Source organism: Haliotis rubra, unplaced genomic scaffold, assembly GCF_003918875.1.
Source record: "Haliotis rubra isolate DU_JTF1 unplaced genomic scaffold, ASM391887v1 Scf710, whole genome shotgun sequence".
Lineage (NCBI taxonomy): Eukaryota > Metazoa > Mollusca > Gastropoda > Lepetellida > Haliotidae > Haliotis > Haliotis rubra.
The window spans coordinates 424925-441647 of NW_025767425.1; the positions used below are offsets into that span (position 1 = coordinate 424925).

The 16723-nt window shown below is 37.9% G+C and overlaps 1 protein-coding gene across 4 annotated transcripts in view; it reads left to right on the forward strand.

Annotated features, from left to right (window-relative positions):
• The first annotated feature begins 352 nt into the window (after positions 1-352).
• The window catches only part of LOC124259160 (SNF-related serine/threonine-protein kinase-like), a 46797-nt gene continuing 30426 nt past the window's right edge, over positions 353-16723 (forward strand). For all 4 annotated transcript variants that reach the window (XM_046693253.1, XM_046693254.1, XM_046693255.1 and 1 more), the window contains exon 1: positions 353-1093. In XM_046693253.1, coding sequence (XP_046549209.1) covers positions 490-1093 — 604 coding nt within the window. In that variant the 5' untranslated portion in view covers positions 353-489. The remainder of the gene's footprint in view (positions 1094-16723) is intronic.

The window sequence follows — 16723 nt, forward strand, 5'->3', positions numbered from 1 at the left end:
TAAGCCTATCTGAATTTGACCATAAGCAGACGTAATAATTTTCTGGTAATATTATAAATAACATACGTGTACGCTTTCAAAATAATTTACTATTACATCTATAAGTTAATAGTTGTAATATCTTGCCACTGTTTCGGAGTTAACATAATGTCGCAGTTACTGTAATACGTTTAATACGAAATTTCAGGATACAAAAATATCGTATCAGTTTTCAAAAGAAATAGCTCATTTGAGAATTATCACTTGATTGCGGTATACCATTTACGGTAAAAATTCATTCATTCATTCATTTAGTAGGTCACGTGAAAACTACGTCATGGATGCGTGAGATTTGTGCGCAAAGGGTCCAAAATGGCCGTCAATGTGATTCGAAAACGGGAGACAGTCGTTTAGCGTGACGACAAATCTGTATTTGCCAAAAGGGTGAAGGGCTGAAAGCTATTGGAACGCCCTATAAATGAGACCCAGTGAGTTTGAACGGCTGATCAGATGTCCGGGATGGAAACGAGGAAACAACGAGGCGATTATGATGGTAAAATCGCCGGTTTGTACGATTTGGAGGACACAATCGGACGAGGCCATTTTGCTGTCGTAAAACTTGCAAGACATGTATTTACAGGCGAAAAAGTTGCGGTGAAAGTCATCGATAAGACAAAATTGGATGAAATATCTCGTTCACACTTATTTCAGGAAGTACGATGCATGAAATTGGTGCAACACCCCAACGTCGTGCGTTTGTACGAGGTGATAGACACACAGACCAAGTTGTATTTGATATTGGAGCTTGGGGATGGAGGAGATATGTATGATTATATCATGAAACATGACGGTGGATTGGAAGAAAATGTAGCCAGACGATACTTTAGACAAATAGTAGAAGCGATATCGTATTGCCACAGACTTCACGTTGTTCACAGGGATTTAAAACCCGAGAATGTGGTGTTTTTCGAGAAACTGGGTCTGGTGAAATTGACAGATTTTGGATTCAGTAATATGTTTAATCCAGGGAAAAAGTTGGAGACATCGTGTGGTTCACTTGCATATTCAGCTCCAGAAATCCTTCTTGGAGATTCCTATGATGCACCAGCAGTAGGTGGGTATTTTTAAAACTGTTTCATGACATCTGTCTAATCTATATCATTGCAGGGTATTTTTGACAGTCAGCACCTGCCTGAGATTATCATGATATAAGACACTATTTTGGTTTCATAACCAAATTAGTTTTGTCAGTGGACCAGGCAAGCTGTGAATAATGAGTAAACAAAACAAAAGCTGTATTGCTTACATGATTGTCCTGATTGAAAATGGTTTCCTCACCTCTCACCATATATTAGTTGAACTTACCCATTTGAAATGTTTATCATTATATCAATGTCTTGTTATGCATGCGGTTATGATTCTCATGAAATATTTACACTGAGATGCCCTATGTCCGAATGTACTTTGTCGTTTCCTTTCCTTGTGTACTGTAAAGGAATCAGGGAGTCTTTATGTGTGGAGTTGATCAATAATTTCTAGTGTGCTGGAAGATAGGACTTGAAGAGCTTTTAAGGGGTTCATAGGATTTTGTACTCCCATTATATCATTTCAAATGTATTATTTCATAGAAAAGTCAGTTATCTTGAGCAACGGCCAGTGTAGTGCATGCTTCCAGATGTTTTGTGTGTAAAATAATACATGACTGATAAACCATGAACATGACAATAGCTTGCCATAGATATTTAAGTTGTGTTTAGATTTACCTATGTATTGGAAAAAATGTTATAATGGTCATCAGATGTGGTCGTTTTTACTATGTACAACTAAAAATGGAATATAAACATTTGGCAAATACGTGACATAACTGGACCTGCCATGACTATTGAAACATCGGGTTGTGTCATTGGGTTAAGTATGAACATTTAGTTTTATCGTAATACTCTTTTACATTATCTAATATTTATGGTAATGTATGACCATATACATATTATGCTTCTAAATCATGCGAGCACAAGTATGATATGATAATAATGTTGTTACCATGGTGACAGGCAGCTATGTTATCATGATATTAGACCACAGGGACATGTGATGATTGCCAGTGAGTACATGTAGATTGTAAGGTGTAACTTTCACTCCAACACCTACTTTGGTGACATGTGTCTAGGACTGATTAGTTCATGATCATGATCATTTTGTCCCATGATCTGTTCTTGAGCTATATCACCAGCTCCCACTAGTCGGACATGATTAGTAGTAAGACACAAGGCTCAGTTTCCTTAACATGCTTAATGGGTACATTGCATCCTTTTCTTTGTTTTCCTGTTTGGTCTTGATGACAATGTACAAGTGCCGGATCATGATGACACACCCTGTGTGTCTTTCAAAATGATCGTGGTTTGATTATTTGTAATTTTACTAACCAACACATACTGTCATTGTTTAGAAATATACACCATACAGTTTGTTGTGTTTTTACCATTTCTGCATCAACATGATCAGGTACCGTTGTCATGGTAACAAGCATTCTTACTCGTTCACCCTGTCAGGCACTGGAACAGTTACTACATATGCTGGGGTACATATTCTTGGCCCGTGTTAACACTGTAATCTAATCTAACTTCCAACTGACATGCTTTACTTAGAAGTAACAAAACAGTGTGTTTACCTTTCGTTTCCAACTAAGAGCTGAGGAATGTATAAAACATGTTGAAATGGGCTGAATTTTGGGGAACTTGTACTTGTACATTGTAGTGCTAATATAACCCAGTATTTTTTATTGTGGGCATTGGATGGCTGCTCATTTTGGACAGTGGGGTTAGACATGGTCACTTGTCTGTGAGAGATTTACATAAACCAGCTGGATGAAATTGGGATAGTTACATATGTGATCAGAACCAAATAGATGTTATCATGTAGTACAGTAGTGCTGGAGCGATTAATCGGTCAATCGATCTCGCTTGTGTCAGCGATTTTTGATGGGCTCTGGAGACTGCTTGATATTCATAAAAAATGGATCATCAAATTTAATTGAATTTTAGAAAGTAAGTTTCTTATTGTTCTGTTTGTTAAATCAAGACAATTGATGTATTTGCCTTACTTATAAAACTGCAATGTAAACATACTTGTGTGCGTGTCTCAACAGGAAATATCCTCAATCATCTTGATCAAAGTATTAATAGGTGAACAATGTTATGATTGTGTCCAGCTATTGCCCATATGAGTTTTGTAGTGGGTCAATAATCGATTACTGAACTCCAATGATTTATCTGCATATTGTGAGCGATAACCAGCACAAAAGCACTGTGACCACAGTTTGCAAAGAGTTGATATTCTTTGCTGTTACTAAGTTCCTGGTGCACAGTAATATATAATTCCTAGTACCATATGCATGCAATATGTTTATATGAATTACTGGGTTCATGATAGGCTTGTTTTTGTAGTGAAAACAGTGGTGCCTGTCATTTCACAAATAGTTATCAGTCCTCACCATCAGGCATGTCTGGTGGTTTACAAAGTAATCCTCTGGTTCCAAATTATGACCCGAACTACTGCATTCCTTGACTATTGTTACTGAGCATGTTCTGCTTAAATACGATATTGTCTTAAACGTGTTGAAATAGCGTGAACATCAGGTCATGAAATATTTGTAAATAGATCAGCTTTGGCTTTTTCGCTTTTATGTGACCATGAATGCATCAGCTAATGAATTTAAACATTCCAGGGACAAATGCAGGAAAATTTGAACAAATACTTTAAAATGATTGAAATAATTGTCATTACGTCAAATTTGTCATGTTACCATGCTTCAACATGCTGAACATGTTTTTAGCCCATTATGTTTCACATGATATGACAGTGACAACTATCAGCACAGTCTGTGCCAAAATGTTTGAGAATACAAACCTGAACAGGGCACTTAGCATCATTTTTATGGACTATCATTAGCTGAACTGACTAGAACAACCGATTTTTACCAAGTTTACTGGACCTTAGCTTTGGATTAGTGGCTTTAGTCTCAGACTGCCAATGATTCTGATATTGAAAAGTATATTTTCTCAGTGAAAAAGAATGTTAATATTAAAGTTACAGCTTATTCTAGCATCATGAAGCGATTGACCACGGTTGAGATGGATCAACAGGATTCTTGTTACTTCAGATTTTGTTTTTAGTGTTTAAGTGTGGTTACTATAGTATAACGTGTACAGGTAACCATGGTGATAAGTACAAGGAAGTGATAGTGTATCCTGTTCCCAGAATCACGTTAGCAGGATGATGGTAATTAAACAGGCATTTTTTTATCACCATGATTATGCGATAGGATTTGTGTTTTAATTCCTTCCTTTTCCAAGTCAGTATCACTGTGGGCTATGAAACACAGCTTTACCCTCTGTTGGCATGCTTTATCTTAATATTTTTACAACTGTTACTTGTGTTTTCATTTTTCATTTATGCTCCTTTTTATTACCCTTAAGGGCACATGTATAAATTATTGTACTGTAGTGTTGGAATAAGTGTTAGTGCAAGTTTGATGCTATGCAGTAAAACTGTAATCATACCACTGATTACTTTGTAATCGTAATGTTCATGGTATGTTAATCAGAGTGATCATCCTAATAATAATAATTAATATTGCTGCCAGGATTGCCATTATGTTCAGTGATTGGAAATGAGGCATTTACGTCTAGGGAACCCTGATGTTAGACAAACATTGAGAGTTAAAGATTCAGGGCTCCCCATTCCTCGTTGATGAGGAAACAGCATGGCTGCAAATATCAACATGTTCTACATGCTCAAGGATCCACGGACCCACCTCATTTTCAAACACTGGAGTAGGAAAACTTCTATCTTGTCTACATCTGTAATTTTCGATGCATTGTTTATGTATGATGATGGTTGATTTTGGCAAACACTCAAGGAAGTCAGACTTACAAGCCTTTGGAACGTTAAACAATTCTTTATCATCAGCCACTTGTGAGTACCTGGATGCCACCCTACACAAATTATGGGCGGTTTAATGTGTTGAAAAGGCAGTGTAAATACAAGGCAGTCATCAGCGCCAACTTCCTGGTTCTTGATCAGGACATTAGTGAGCACATCACTGAACAAAATACATTCCTTTAAGATCGTTTGATCCAGTATGGTCTCGTTAACATTTCCAGGTTTATATTTCGAAGGCAATACTTTGAATAATGTGAAGTTCTCTGTTACCAGACTGTTTTGTTGTGATGCAATGTGATGTGTTTAGTCATGTAATAAGTGGAAGATGGTTATCTCATGGTTTGGATAGAGGTAATTTGGACTGGTATGAAGCTTGGGGAGTGATTACCGCAAGATGTTTACAAGGAATAGGAATGCAGGATGTACCTATGATGCATGCAGGTGTTTGATATTACTGAGGAAGAACATGCTGAGTACAGTATCGGTAGCCATTATATGAGTAGGACGAGTTACTTCATCATTAACTCTGGTCTGCTGATATTAGTACTCTTTAAATATTAGGGGCACAGGTTTTCCAGCCATTTGCTATGCAGAGTTACGGCCCTTAGGCATGCCAGAAACCTATGACTCGGATTGGCTTGGTTATGTTTCAAGGTTTGCTGATACCATACCCGTGCTTATGTGTTTAACCAAAGTGGTAAATGTCTTAGACTCTCCTACTCCCACACTGGAGTGAGATACGACGGGAACACTGTTCAGAGGTGTATTATACATGATTTACACATTTGGATTAACTTTTCTCAATATATTGAGACAGATGATAGGAAAAAGAAATTCCATTTCACCCTTCAACATGTAATTTACTGGTGAAAGCTATAGTGATATAGTGAGTGAGTGAGTATGGTTTTACGCCGCTTTTAGCAATATTCCAACAATATCACGGCGGGGGACACCAGAAATGGGCTTCACACATTGTGCCCATGTGGGGATTCGAACCCGGGTCTTCTTTTTTCATGTTTTTAAATGTCCCTAAGTGTGTGCAGGAACTGAATTCAGACTTTTTGGCACATTTTCATATTTTCTTATCAAAGAAGTGTAAAATGACAAAGAAAAAACATAAATAGTTCATAACACATAAAGTGAAATTCTACCTAGCAGCAATCAGATTATGATAACAGAGACAAACTAACACACTCAGTTTCAGTGTTGTGTTGTCAATAATATGGTTATCATAAGATAAAGTAAATAAGAATCTGACATAAAGTTGATGAATATTAATCAAAATAATGAATTTGATAAGTGAAGAATTTTATTATTGTTCTAAATGCTATCCAGTATACATTTGGAAATTTCCTCTCTGGCTTGCATCTGGAGTGCGTGGCAGTTCCATTCATGTGTAACATTTGCTTGATACTGGAGAGACCTGGACTGAATGCGTGGTGACAGCCTGCTCAGGATACATCTGAATTCTGATAGACCTCTGTACATTACACCACACACAAACAGGCTCAGTTATCATGGTTATGCATGCAAGCATATGTCAGTATGCCAACAATAGAAATGCTTGGATGGTTTTCGTCATTAGGGACAGCTTGTGTTTCCAGGGAGAAAATAGCACTTCAACAGAAATCGATGTATATGCACAATATTCAGTTCATCAACGTGATCAATAATATAGTCATGGCACAGCTTTCTAGATCATCGGGGGGTAAATATGGCTTGGAATAAGCATGATAAGGTCAAACCAGAAAACTAAGTTGTTACTTGGTATGATTAGTAAGTTTGTGGTTTAATGCTGACCTCGGCAGTATTCCAGCTATAAGATGGATGGGTGGTCTGTAAATAATTAAGTATGGATCAGACAGGCCAGTGATTGAATCATAATAAGTATCGATTCATACCACTGGGAAAGGATCAGCCAATTGTTTCTGTCTGACAACCTGATCCATTTAGTTGCATCTTACTGCAAGCACGCAGTGGGTACTGAAGACCAATATTCTTTCTTGGAATCTCCACAGGTGTGCATGCTTAAGTAAGAGACTAAAATTTTTGGTTGATTTTGTCCACCATTATCATAAGTATAAACATGCTTGATGAAAACGAAAAGCCTATCTAGTCCTAGTAAGAATATGGTTAATCAGAAGTGCAATGGCATGACCTGTTTGTTGTTGTAATTGTGTCGTGACTTAGGTCATTTGTAGTCATGGTAATTATCACAGCATATACCCTGATGAGAGATGTAGCTGACTACCTGTGTCCTGTAGTGATATATTTGTGCAATATTAGCATGATTAATGAGAACTGACTTACATAATTAGTTTTTTGGGGCCTGTTATTTTGTTCCAGGGTACCACTACAGCTCACTTGCAACTCTACAGGCTGGTGATGCAGTTTGTGTTCAATTGTACTTGCTTAGAAGTCATGTGCTATTATTACAAGGGGCTTTTATGACTCAAAACAAGACTTCAATGTCAACTCCTGAAGGGGGCAGTGGGGTAGCCTTGTGGCTAAGGGCTCATCATGCCGAAGACCCGGGTTTGGTTCCTCATGTCGGCACAGTGTGTGAAGCCCATTTCTGGTGTCTCCTGTCTCGACATTCCTGGAATATTTTGCTAACAGCAGCATAAATCTAAACTCACTCACACTCAATTCCTGAAGCATGCACACTGCACATGTATGTGTTTTTGATTGAATGCTTATAAAATAATGCATAACACTATTAAACATCCCTGGTTGTCTTCATTGATAGGAATAATGACTAGCGTCCAGTGATTGTTGTAGTGTGTTTGTCTCCAGAGAGGTGAGGTGAGGTGAAACTGGGTTTAATAAACGTCGTGCTTGAGAATATTTCGCTCATATGACGACGTGCATGCATGTGTATGTGTATGTGCGGCTGCTTGTACTAGTCCAGACTTAAGCTGGTTTTATAGTGCTAGCTCACTGAGATACCATGCCGTAGTGAAGCATGAATACCCCACTGAGACACATTATACTGACTCGAGCCGACCAGTCCTTGTTGTACCCATTAATGCCGAGCGCCAGGGAGGGACCAACAAGTACCATATTTTAACGTCTTTTGGTATGACGCGGTCGGGGATCGAACCCGCAACCTTCTGCTCCGAGGCGGTCGTCTCCAGAGAGAGTGTGAATATGTAAAGTTCTGTATCTCTGGGGATGCAAGTATGAATACGTAGAGCATTCTGTTACCGTGTCAAACTAAGGGGATGTTCACTGTTGGAGAGATCAATACAGTTATATGTCAGCAGGCCTCCCTGGATGACTGCATCCTAATCTCAGATATCTGTATGTCATCAGCTCAAGCAGTTCTAGAATTCATCACCTGATTTGCCAGTCAGTCAACTCAGTAACTCGGCTAAATTAAATCTGGGAGAGACCTCTATCATACTCAGCACTTGTTTGGGTTGAAAGGCACAGCTTGTCTGAGATGTCCCACATTGATTGAGTCAAGAATGGGCAAGAAGGTTGTCACTTAAAGAGTTTGACAAGAGGAACAGGTCGTGTATCCCTGCAGGAAGAGCTCTTGTCTTTATGCACAGGCAACATCTCTTTCAACTCTTTGGAGGTGATGGTTTTGTCCTTTTAGCACTACAATTTAAAGGACCTTTACACCAGATTGTGATTAGTACTGATTACAGACCCCAAAGGCCCTGGACTTGATTTTTTTATGTGCAAATGATCTACATATTTCCTTTAGCATGGTTAGATGTGTGTTTTCACTTTTCTGCAGCAAATGACATGCTGCACAGAAATCTGGCTAATGGCAAAAAGTGGTAGTCTGCAATGAAATGTCACCTGTCCTTCGAGAATCTTAGTGGGTGTTGCGGTAGCCTAGTGGTTGAAGTGTCCACTCGTCACACTGAAGACCTGGGTTTGATACTCTTCATGGTTACAATGTGTGAAGTCCATGTTGGGTGTCCCCCGCTGTGATATCCCTGGATATCTAACTCATGCTCACACACTCCTGATTGTCAGTAGTGTTTGACTGAGAGAAAAGGTTTGATTCAACCCTGTTGACCTCGCTTACATTATTTGACATGCATAAGCAGATACATGGTTAAGGACGCTATAGCTCTTGTAGTCGTAAAGTGCATATGACAAGTGTTTTCTAAGTGCTTTGCAACTATTTCAAGTAATCTTATTATTCTGACCAAACATTACTCTTACCCCGAATACAAATGTTTATCTGGAGAAAAGATAACATAGTGACACTTACTCAATAAATAACATGGATTTTTGTAATTCAAAATGTCATGACAATATACTTTGTTCAATCTTTGTTAGTTGACATGTTTTTCCTCTTATTGGTCATTTCTTTTTATAAGTTTTATGGAGGTTACACCAAATGTCAGATGGTAGGTGTTATGTTCGGGAGAAGAATAACACTGTCGTTCAGCGTTTCAGTTGTCATGGTCAAACTGCTGTTCCTCCATAGTGTATTGTCAGTGATCATGGTATTCTAGGTCAGATATTTGCCATTTCACGACTGATGAAATTTATTGAAATTAAAAAATTGCTTGTTCTTATATTAATGTTGTGACAGATGCATTGTTGGCTTTGAACTGGCATTCGCATAAATTTGGTGGCACATTAAATTCTGTGATCATGGTCATGGTAGTCCTGGAAGTAATCAATTCCAAAATATTGATCTTTTCGCCGTTAATCGATTTCTTTTAGCTTTTGTTTTAAGCAAGTGCTCGGAAATTGTTGACTTTATGTCATATATTTCCATATTGCTAGTCATGCTAGTAACCCATTTATTCGGGCCCATCAATGTACAGACCTACAATTAGCCTTGTAGATGATAGATGTATATGATAAGTGGATAAGACCTTGTGCATTAAGGATTTTACAGCATGACCTGACATGATTTGCATCGTCACTTTAATGTCCTCCTCACTGGATCAAATGGAAGAAGACAGACTGCCTGTGCGAGTTCAGCAATCATGGTTTTAGGCATTTTTCTTTTCCCGTTGACTAATGGACATTGATTGATCTATTTTTACAAGATAAGAAGGGGGAATTTCAGGCTTTTATACTGCAAATACAAGTTAATGCAATGATAGAGACCGAAGAAGAGCTTACAAGAGTAATTGAAGACTTTGTTTGGCAGGAAGAAAACTTAATTTGGGGATTTTAGAAATACCCATATTAGAGTTTAAGACATATTACTGAGTTAAGAACTGGATTTAAGCCTGTTCAGCATGTGTTCAGTGAAAGTCTTTTGCTGATATTGGACTCGCTTTAAGGTTATATATATTTATGTTTCTTTGATCTTACTGAGCATGTTGAACAGTGACAAAAAACGTTTTCTTGAGCAAGGCAGGTTCGGAAGGACTGATATAATTCTAGTGGGGCATACATTGCAGGTGACAAAACAGGCACTTCTCCAAAACAAACTAGCTAGTAATGAAGGTAGCCTTTGCAGTGTTGGAAGTTGCTTGTATTTGTTGCCATGGTAACTAGTGTTTGAATAAAGGAAATTGCTAAATGAGAATTACCCAGTTACGAGTAGTATTTTACTATTGCTATTTTCGATCAATGCTTTGGGCGAGTGTACTGTTCTGGTTGTTTGACGAGCAATAACAAAAACAGGTTTTTCCCTGCAGAAATGTAAATGGCACCACCCTGCTGGCCTGTGTCAGTTTGTCCAAATCATGAAGGCAAGTAGCATTTCAGTCTTCTGGAGTTTGACGGTGTTCTTACATACTACATAAAAAAGTTGGGGACCCAAAATATGTTTTGGTTATGTTTTCAGTATGAAGACAAAGTTTCCTTAAATGTATGGTATGTGAAATGTATTTTTTGATAATTTTTTAAGTTGTTCACTGGTCAGGAGGGGGACATGGGTTGATGTACCCTCTATGTTTGACTATGTTCCCTGAGCCCGAACTGGGGGTACATCAACCCATGGGCCCTGAGGGACCAGTGAACAACGTATTTATCTTACCGAACACCTCAATGTTAATTTTGAACTGTTTGAATCATGGGTATTTGATCATTATATAAGGGGTACCGAAGTTAGGCAACAGCCCAAACACTACTAACACGAAGTACCAAACAAATTCCAACAGTTCGGCATTTCCAGCGGGTAACATAAATAAATTTGCTCACTTGTAAGTGGGGTACATTGATTAGCTCAGCCAGTCAGAAAATGACATCTATGTGTGCGGTAAGATAAAATGTTTTGTTCAGTACATGCTACCATTTGGTGTTAAGGAAAAGATTCAAATTAAGCCCTTGGCGTTTTTGGATTTGAAACTGTCATGGTGGTAAAGCTGTGTAAATATGGATTTTCTTGTTAGGAAGTAGAAACCAATTAATTATCTTTCCATGTAATGTTTCGATCGTGACCCTGAGGGCTGTTGGTGTCATTAATAACAACAATCAAGTGTGTGCCTTTTGTCCTCTTGGTTGTCCTCAACATGACCTGATGCTTGTTGTTCGTAAGGTAGATGTGATCATAGAGATTATTCCTAGTTTGCCAGATGTTCTCATGTACAAACGCCAGGGGAATGGAGATTGCTCAAAGAAGAGATTAAGGAACCAATAATCCTAATGGGGACACAAAAGTGATGCATTTGTATTTTCAAACTCAGTTCAAGTTGATAAAAATGTAAATATTTTCCACACCACATTTGTAGGGTTTGCACAGATTTGAAAAGTCCAGTGAAAGAATTTAACAATGTCCAGTGAAACATCTCAGATTCTTCACTTTACCATAGAAGTGTTTGCACATGCTGCAATTGTTTCGACAGTTTTTAAAAAGTACAGGAATGTATATAAAGTAGGTCCAGCTATTACAAAACTACTACTGTAGTATTTATGTCTTAACAAAAACTCTTTCCTTAGCAGACATTTTGTGAGTTTCAGAGTGAAACTTAAGCCAGTAGTCCAAAATCCTGTTAAAAGTCTGTTCCGTTTAGTTATCTGGGCAAGTAATTATCTATATAACACTAACATTTAGTGGATATGATGTCCAGAAGCCAGGGGCACCGACAAAAGTTCTTTTGCTTATGTTTTAACAAAAGTGGTCCCACTTTGAGAGTGTCCCTACAACATGTACAATGTGTACTGTAACATGACTACCAAGCTGAAATACATGTTAAAGATACATACATATGATTATGCATTTGATCAACGAGCACAGAATGTGCTGACTCTGCATAACTGTTTACATGGTGAAGTCAAAGAAGATTGACACACTTGGCAATGTGCAGATCCTGTAATATCTGCCAGAAATTCCTAGCATTAATAAAGGTTTTTACCCATATCCACATGAGCCAGTTGTGGATGGTGCTGTTCTCGGTGATGGTAATGACTTGAAGTGACATTCCCTCTAGCATGTATCCTCTGACAAGGAGCATATTAGCCACACACCTGAAGCAATCTCCCCAAGGTGGAAGGTATTTGGGGGCAAGGGAATGAGATGGGCAGCGTGTTGTCTCTACATGTTTATCATTGCAACACTGATTGGTTTTCAAAGTGTTGATGACATTCATACAATATACAGGCAGCTTATGATAGTGAGGGCTGTGCTGGGCTATGATTCACCATTGCTCTGTATTTACAATGCATGAAAATATCTTTTTAAACATGGACACCACAAAGATTTTAACCAGTGCGTCGCTGCATTACCTGCAGAGTTCTTACAAATATGTCATATGTATATTGTGGTTAGAACTGACTCATGGTTGTCATAACAGGCAAGTAATAGGAAAGAATGGTCAGGCCTTTGGAAATGGTTGATGCTTGTCACCATATCCCATTTGTGTAGTTAAAGCTCATGATGTCAATCACTGGATTGTGAGGTCTCGGCTGGATTACTTAGAGACTGCTGTAATAAAGCGGAATATTGCTGAATGCAGCATTTGAATGAATGAATGAATGAATGTGTATTGAATCGCATATCGGATTCTAGTGATTGCATACTTTCTAGGAAGACATTACCACTCTACTGGCAAATTCTTTCTCTTGACATGGCAAACATATGGTCGTGATGCTTTCAATGAACTGTCGTGGCCAAAAGATGAATTTCTGAATCAAGTATAAAGTGCCAGTGATCTAACTTCAGAATCAAAGCCTCAGCAAAATGATTTGCTACGTGAAATTGGTGTCACGTGACCATCCATGGATGAGCTATTACGATGACATGTTGACCACCCAGGGCTTGTAGCAACCCTCTACATTGTTGACTTTGTCTTGGCTTTGTCCTGTATTGTAATTGATATTGGTGAAAGTAAGGGTAAGAAGTGGTGGTATTTGTGGCATGTCACTGGGTTGTTTAGGGCCAGTGTGGTTTATAAGGAAGGAAACCTTGGCGTGACTTGACAGCCTATTAAAAGTAGATGGGCCCTGGTATTGTGAAGCCATCAAACCTCTTGACTGTAGTCTGTCTTATTGACAAGGGTATAGAGGACTTACAGCTTGTTCAAAGACCAGTGCTGTGCTTCTTCTCAAAGCAGTGATCAGAATAATCTAATTTGTGTCATGACATTTGCATGATTTGAACCAAGTCTGATATCATGTAGTAACACGAACTTAACCTTATCAAGATTGGGAATTTACTGATTCAGATACTGATGATCATTATGAACTCATGGAAAGACAACCCCAGAGAATATGTGTATCAGGGATTTATCTGATCTCAGTGTTCTTTGAAGACTCATTACAGTGCTAAAAAAGATTTTCCTTACAACTTTGTATCAGTTATTTTAATGTCTTGTCTTAACTTGGGCATTGTTTTTAGTTTTAGTTTGTAATTTCTTAGTGGAACTAATCAAAATTGGACAAGACAAACTGCTGATTAATATTATGGGAAATGATTAATTTTGTTTGGTATACAATCAGGTGCAATGAAGCAGGTCACTGATTTTGATCAGCGAATCCATTTGGTCACCTTGTATGACAAGTGTAGGTTGCTGGAGACCAATTCTCACTCAGCATGCATGCTGATAGGCTATTCATTTGACTGTCATGGTAGTATTGACTGTGAAGCATTGGAAGGTCAGCAGTAGGGATGAAACAGTATACCGCGGTATGAGTAGAACCGCGGTTTTTTTACCTCCGTTTCAGTATACCGTAATGGCTGCAATCCAAAAATTCGGTGTTTTCGTACCATCATTTTTAACCTATTTCTATCTAGTCATAAAATGACTCTTTTGGTCATTCAAAATAACAGAGATTATGGTTATATTTTTTCCATGTTATTAAAACAATGTAATGTTTGGCTTTTGTCAATATTCTGCATTATGATCATATCTCATATACCGAACGAAACGGACCGAACCGAAGGCCTTGTACCGCAATACATACTGTACCGTAGTAAGAGCGTACCGTCACCCCTAGTGAGCAGCCGTACCCATAGTCACTGTTGCCTGTATCTGGTACCTAAAATGAGCTGGTTTCAACCGCTGCATTGTGGGTTGTGGTGCTTATGTACATTATGTATTAAGCTGGTTTTGTCTTTCCACTGATATGGCCTCGTTTTGTGTCTACATGTTAAGTCAGCATGTAAACATGGATCTACAATGGCTGGCGACATTGGTCAGTGTGTAATTTGAATCACGTTGAAGGAAGGGGTTTGTTTTAAGGGATTCTCTAATCAGGAAATCAATACTTGTTATGATGAATATTAGTTATTGATGCTGATTCAATGTTGAACAAAGCCAAATACCAAGCACTGTGTGCGGAAGTTTGGAGTGTTTAGTTTTTGCTGTGTTACGACAACAGGCGTAGATTGAAAGTGATCTCAAGGAAACGGGAAGAAACAACAGCTTAAATGACAGGCTATCACAGTGGATAGCTGTCGCAAGGATGATTTGTGTACCATATTTTCTTGAGTATAGTGCACATCTGAGCATAATGTGCACCAGATGAGGTTCAGTATTTTGGGAAAAAATAATTGAAGTATTATAACGCTGACAAGTTGTTATAACTGGCTTCTATTTTGAAACTAGGATATACACAAATATCACTCCAAATAGCTTACTTGATTGCCATTTGTAAGGTTTCACATTCCTTTAGTTGGTGCTATTGTCATGGCTGAAATAAGTTCCTTGTGCATGGTGTGTGTTGGCTCACTTGGAAATATTTTCTCATGTAAATATAGTTGTCAATGTGACACATGAAAACAAATGCACTTTATGTGCTGTGTGTTCTATGAAATCAAACATGGGATGCAGAAACTGTCATGGGTATTACCAATCTCTGAAAAAATGCTGACTTTGCAAATACAACTGCTTATCTAGGTCAGGGTGAAATGACATTTGTTGATTTCAAAATGGCCCTAAATAATCTTATTGTCAGTTAACTTAAAATTCCAAAGGGCACACCTGAAGATCTTTTGAGTACACAATGATACACTTAAAAAAGTAAATCTTTATCCCTGTAAAAGTATTTAATGTATTTGGTGATGTGAATAGTTCAACAACAGCTGTTTATATATTTACTGTGGCAGCTATACAGAGTGTAAATATTCTAACAATACAGCCTTCCAAAAGTTTACAACAGCAAAACAAAGGCATGACATAACAATGTGTTACGAGCCTGGCTTACCTGTGTGATCAGGTGTCATTGTGTTTCGTCTGCTCCTTGGTGTTATGTCACCATGGCGACAGCAAGTCTTGCCCAAAACAGATTACCAAAGATGAAACATAGCTCATCAGGGATCACACATGCACATATTCATAAATCTCTTAGAATTTGAGGAGGCCATCTGAGCATTTATTTTTGGACTAAATACACTGTTGACAGCAATTTTGATACAGACAAATGCTATTCACGTGATTTAGAATTTCCGAAACATTTGAAAGGGCCTGGATCCTCATTTTTTGCTAACCTGTATGTTTGTGATGTATTTTTGTAATGTAGACATGGAAGAGCTTGGTCAAGCTTTCCTAAAGTATTCCTGGTACTGTTATTGTAGAGTATGTTTGCTATTTGGCAATATTTGTTTTGTTCATCTGGGTCATTTGGTGATGACAGTAATGTCAGTGTTTAAGATAAATGGTAATTGAACTGAAATAATTGTGTGAACTTGCATAATTTTGTCGCTTGCTTTTTTTTTTAGTTGAATTTAACCTTATGTTATGGTGGTAGTGTGGTAAAAATAATGTTGATCTTTGTATTCCATATTTAGCATCTGTGTTAGGGATGGCATTGCAGAGCTGGAACTTGTATTGATAGCAGGTTAACGTGGAATACCACCACAGATGCCCTGTATAGTAAATGTCAACAACGCCTCCATCTAATGTGCAAACTGCGATCTTTTAATGTTTCCCAGTCTGTTAGGATGTTGTTTTATACCACTTTCATTCAGAGTATACTCACTTTGTCTTCTCAGTGCTGGTTCGAGTCTCTTTCAGTCAAAAGAAATCAAATCTTAACAAACTTGTAAATACAGCTAGTAAAATAGCCGGGGTCACTTTCGATAATCATTCACTTCTCTATGAGCGGCAAGTACTTTCAACGTCTGAAAAAATCATTAATGACACAACACATTTTTTAAATCTTTAAACGTTAAACCCAATTTCACCTCACCCACCTCACCTTTTAAATCTAGAGTATAAGCTTTTACCTTCGGGCAGCCGCTACACAGTGCCAATCACCAAGACTAAACAAGCTCGAACATCTTTGTACCTCAAAGTATTGCAATTTTAAACAAATGTTGAATGTCCAGGTATCATCTTATTCATTTAATTATATTTAAGCACATATTTATCTCTTTTTATGTTTTTAGGAATGTCATTTTTTTATGTTGTTATTCATTTGTATTTTTGTCAAG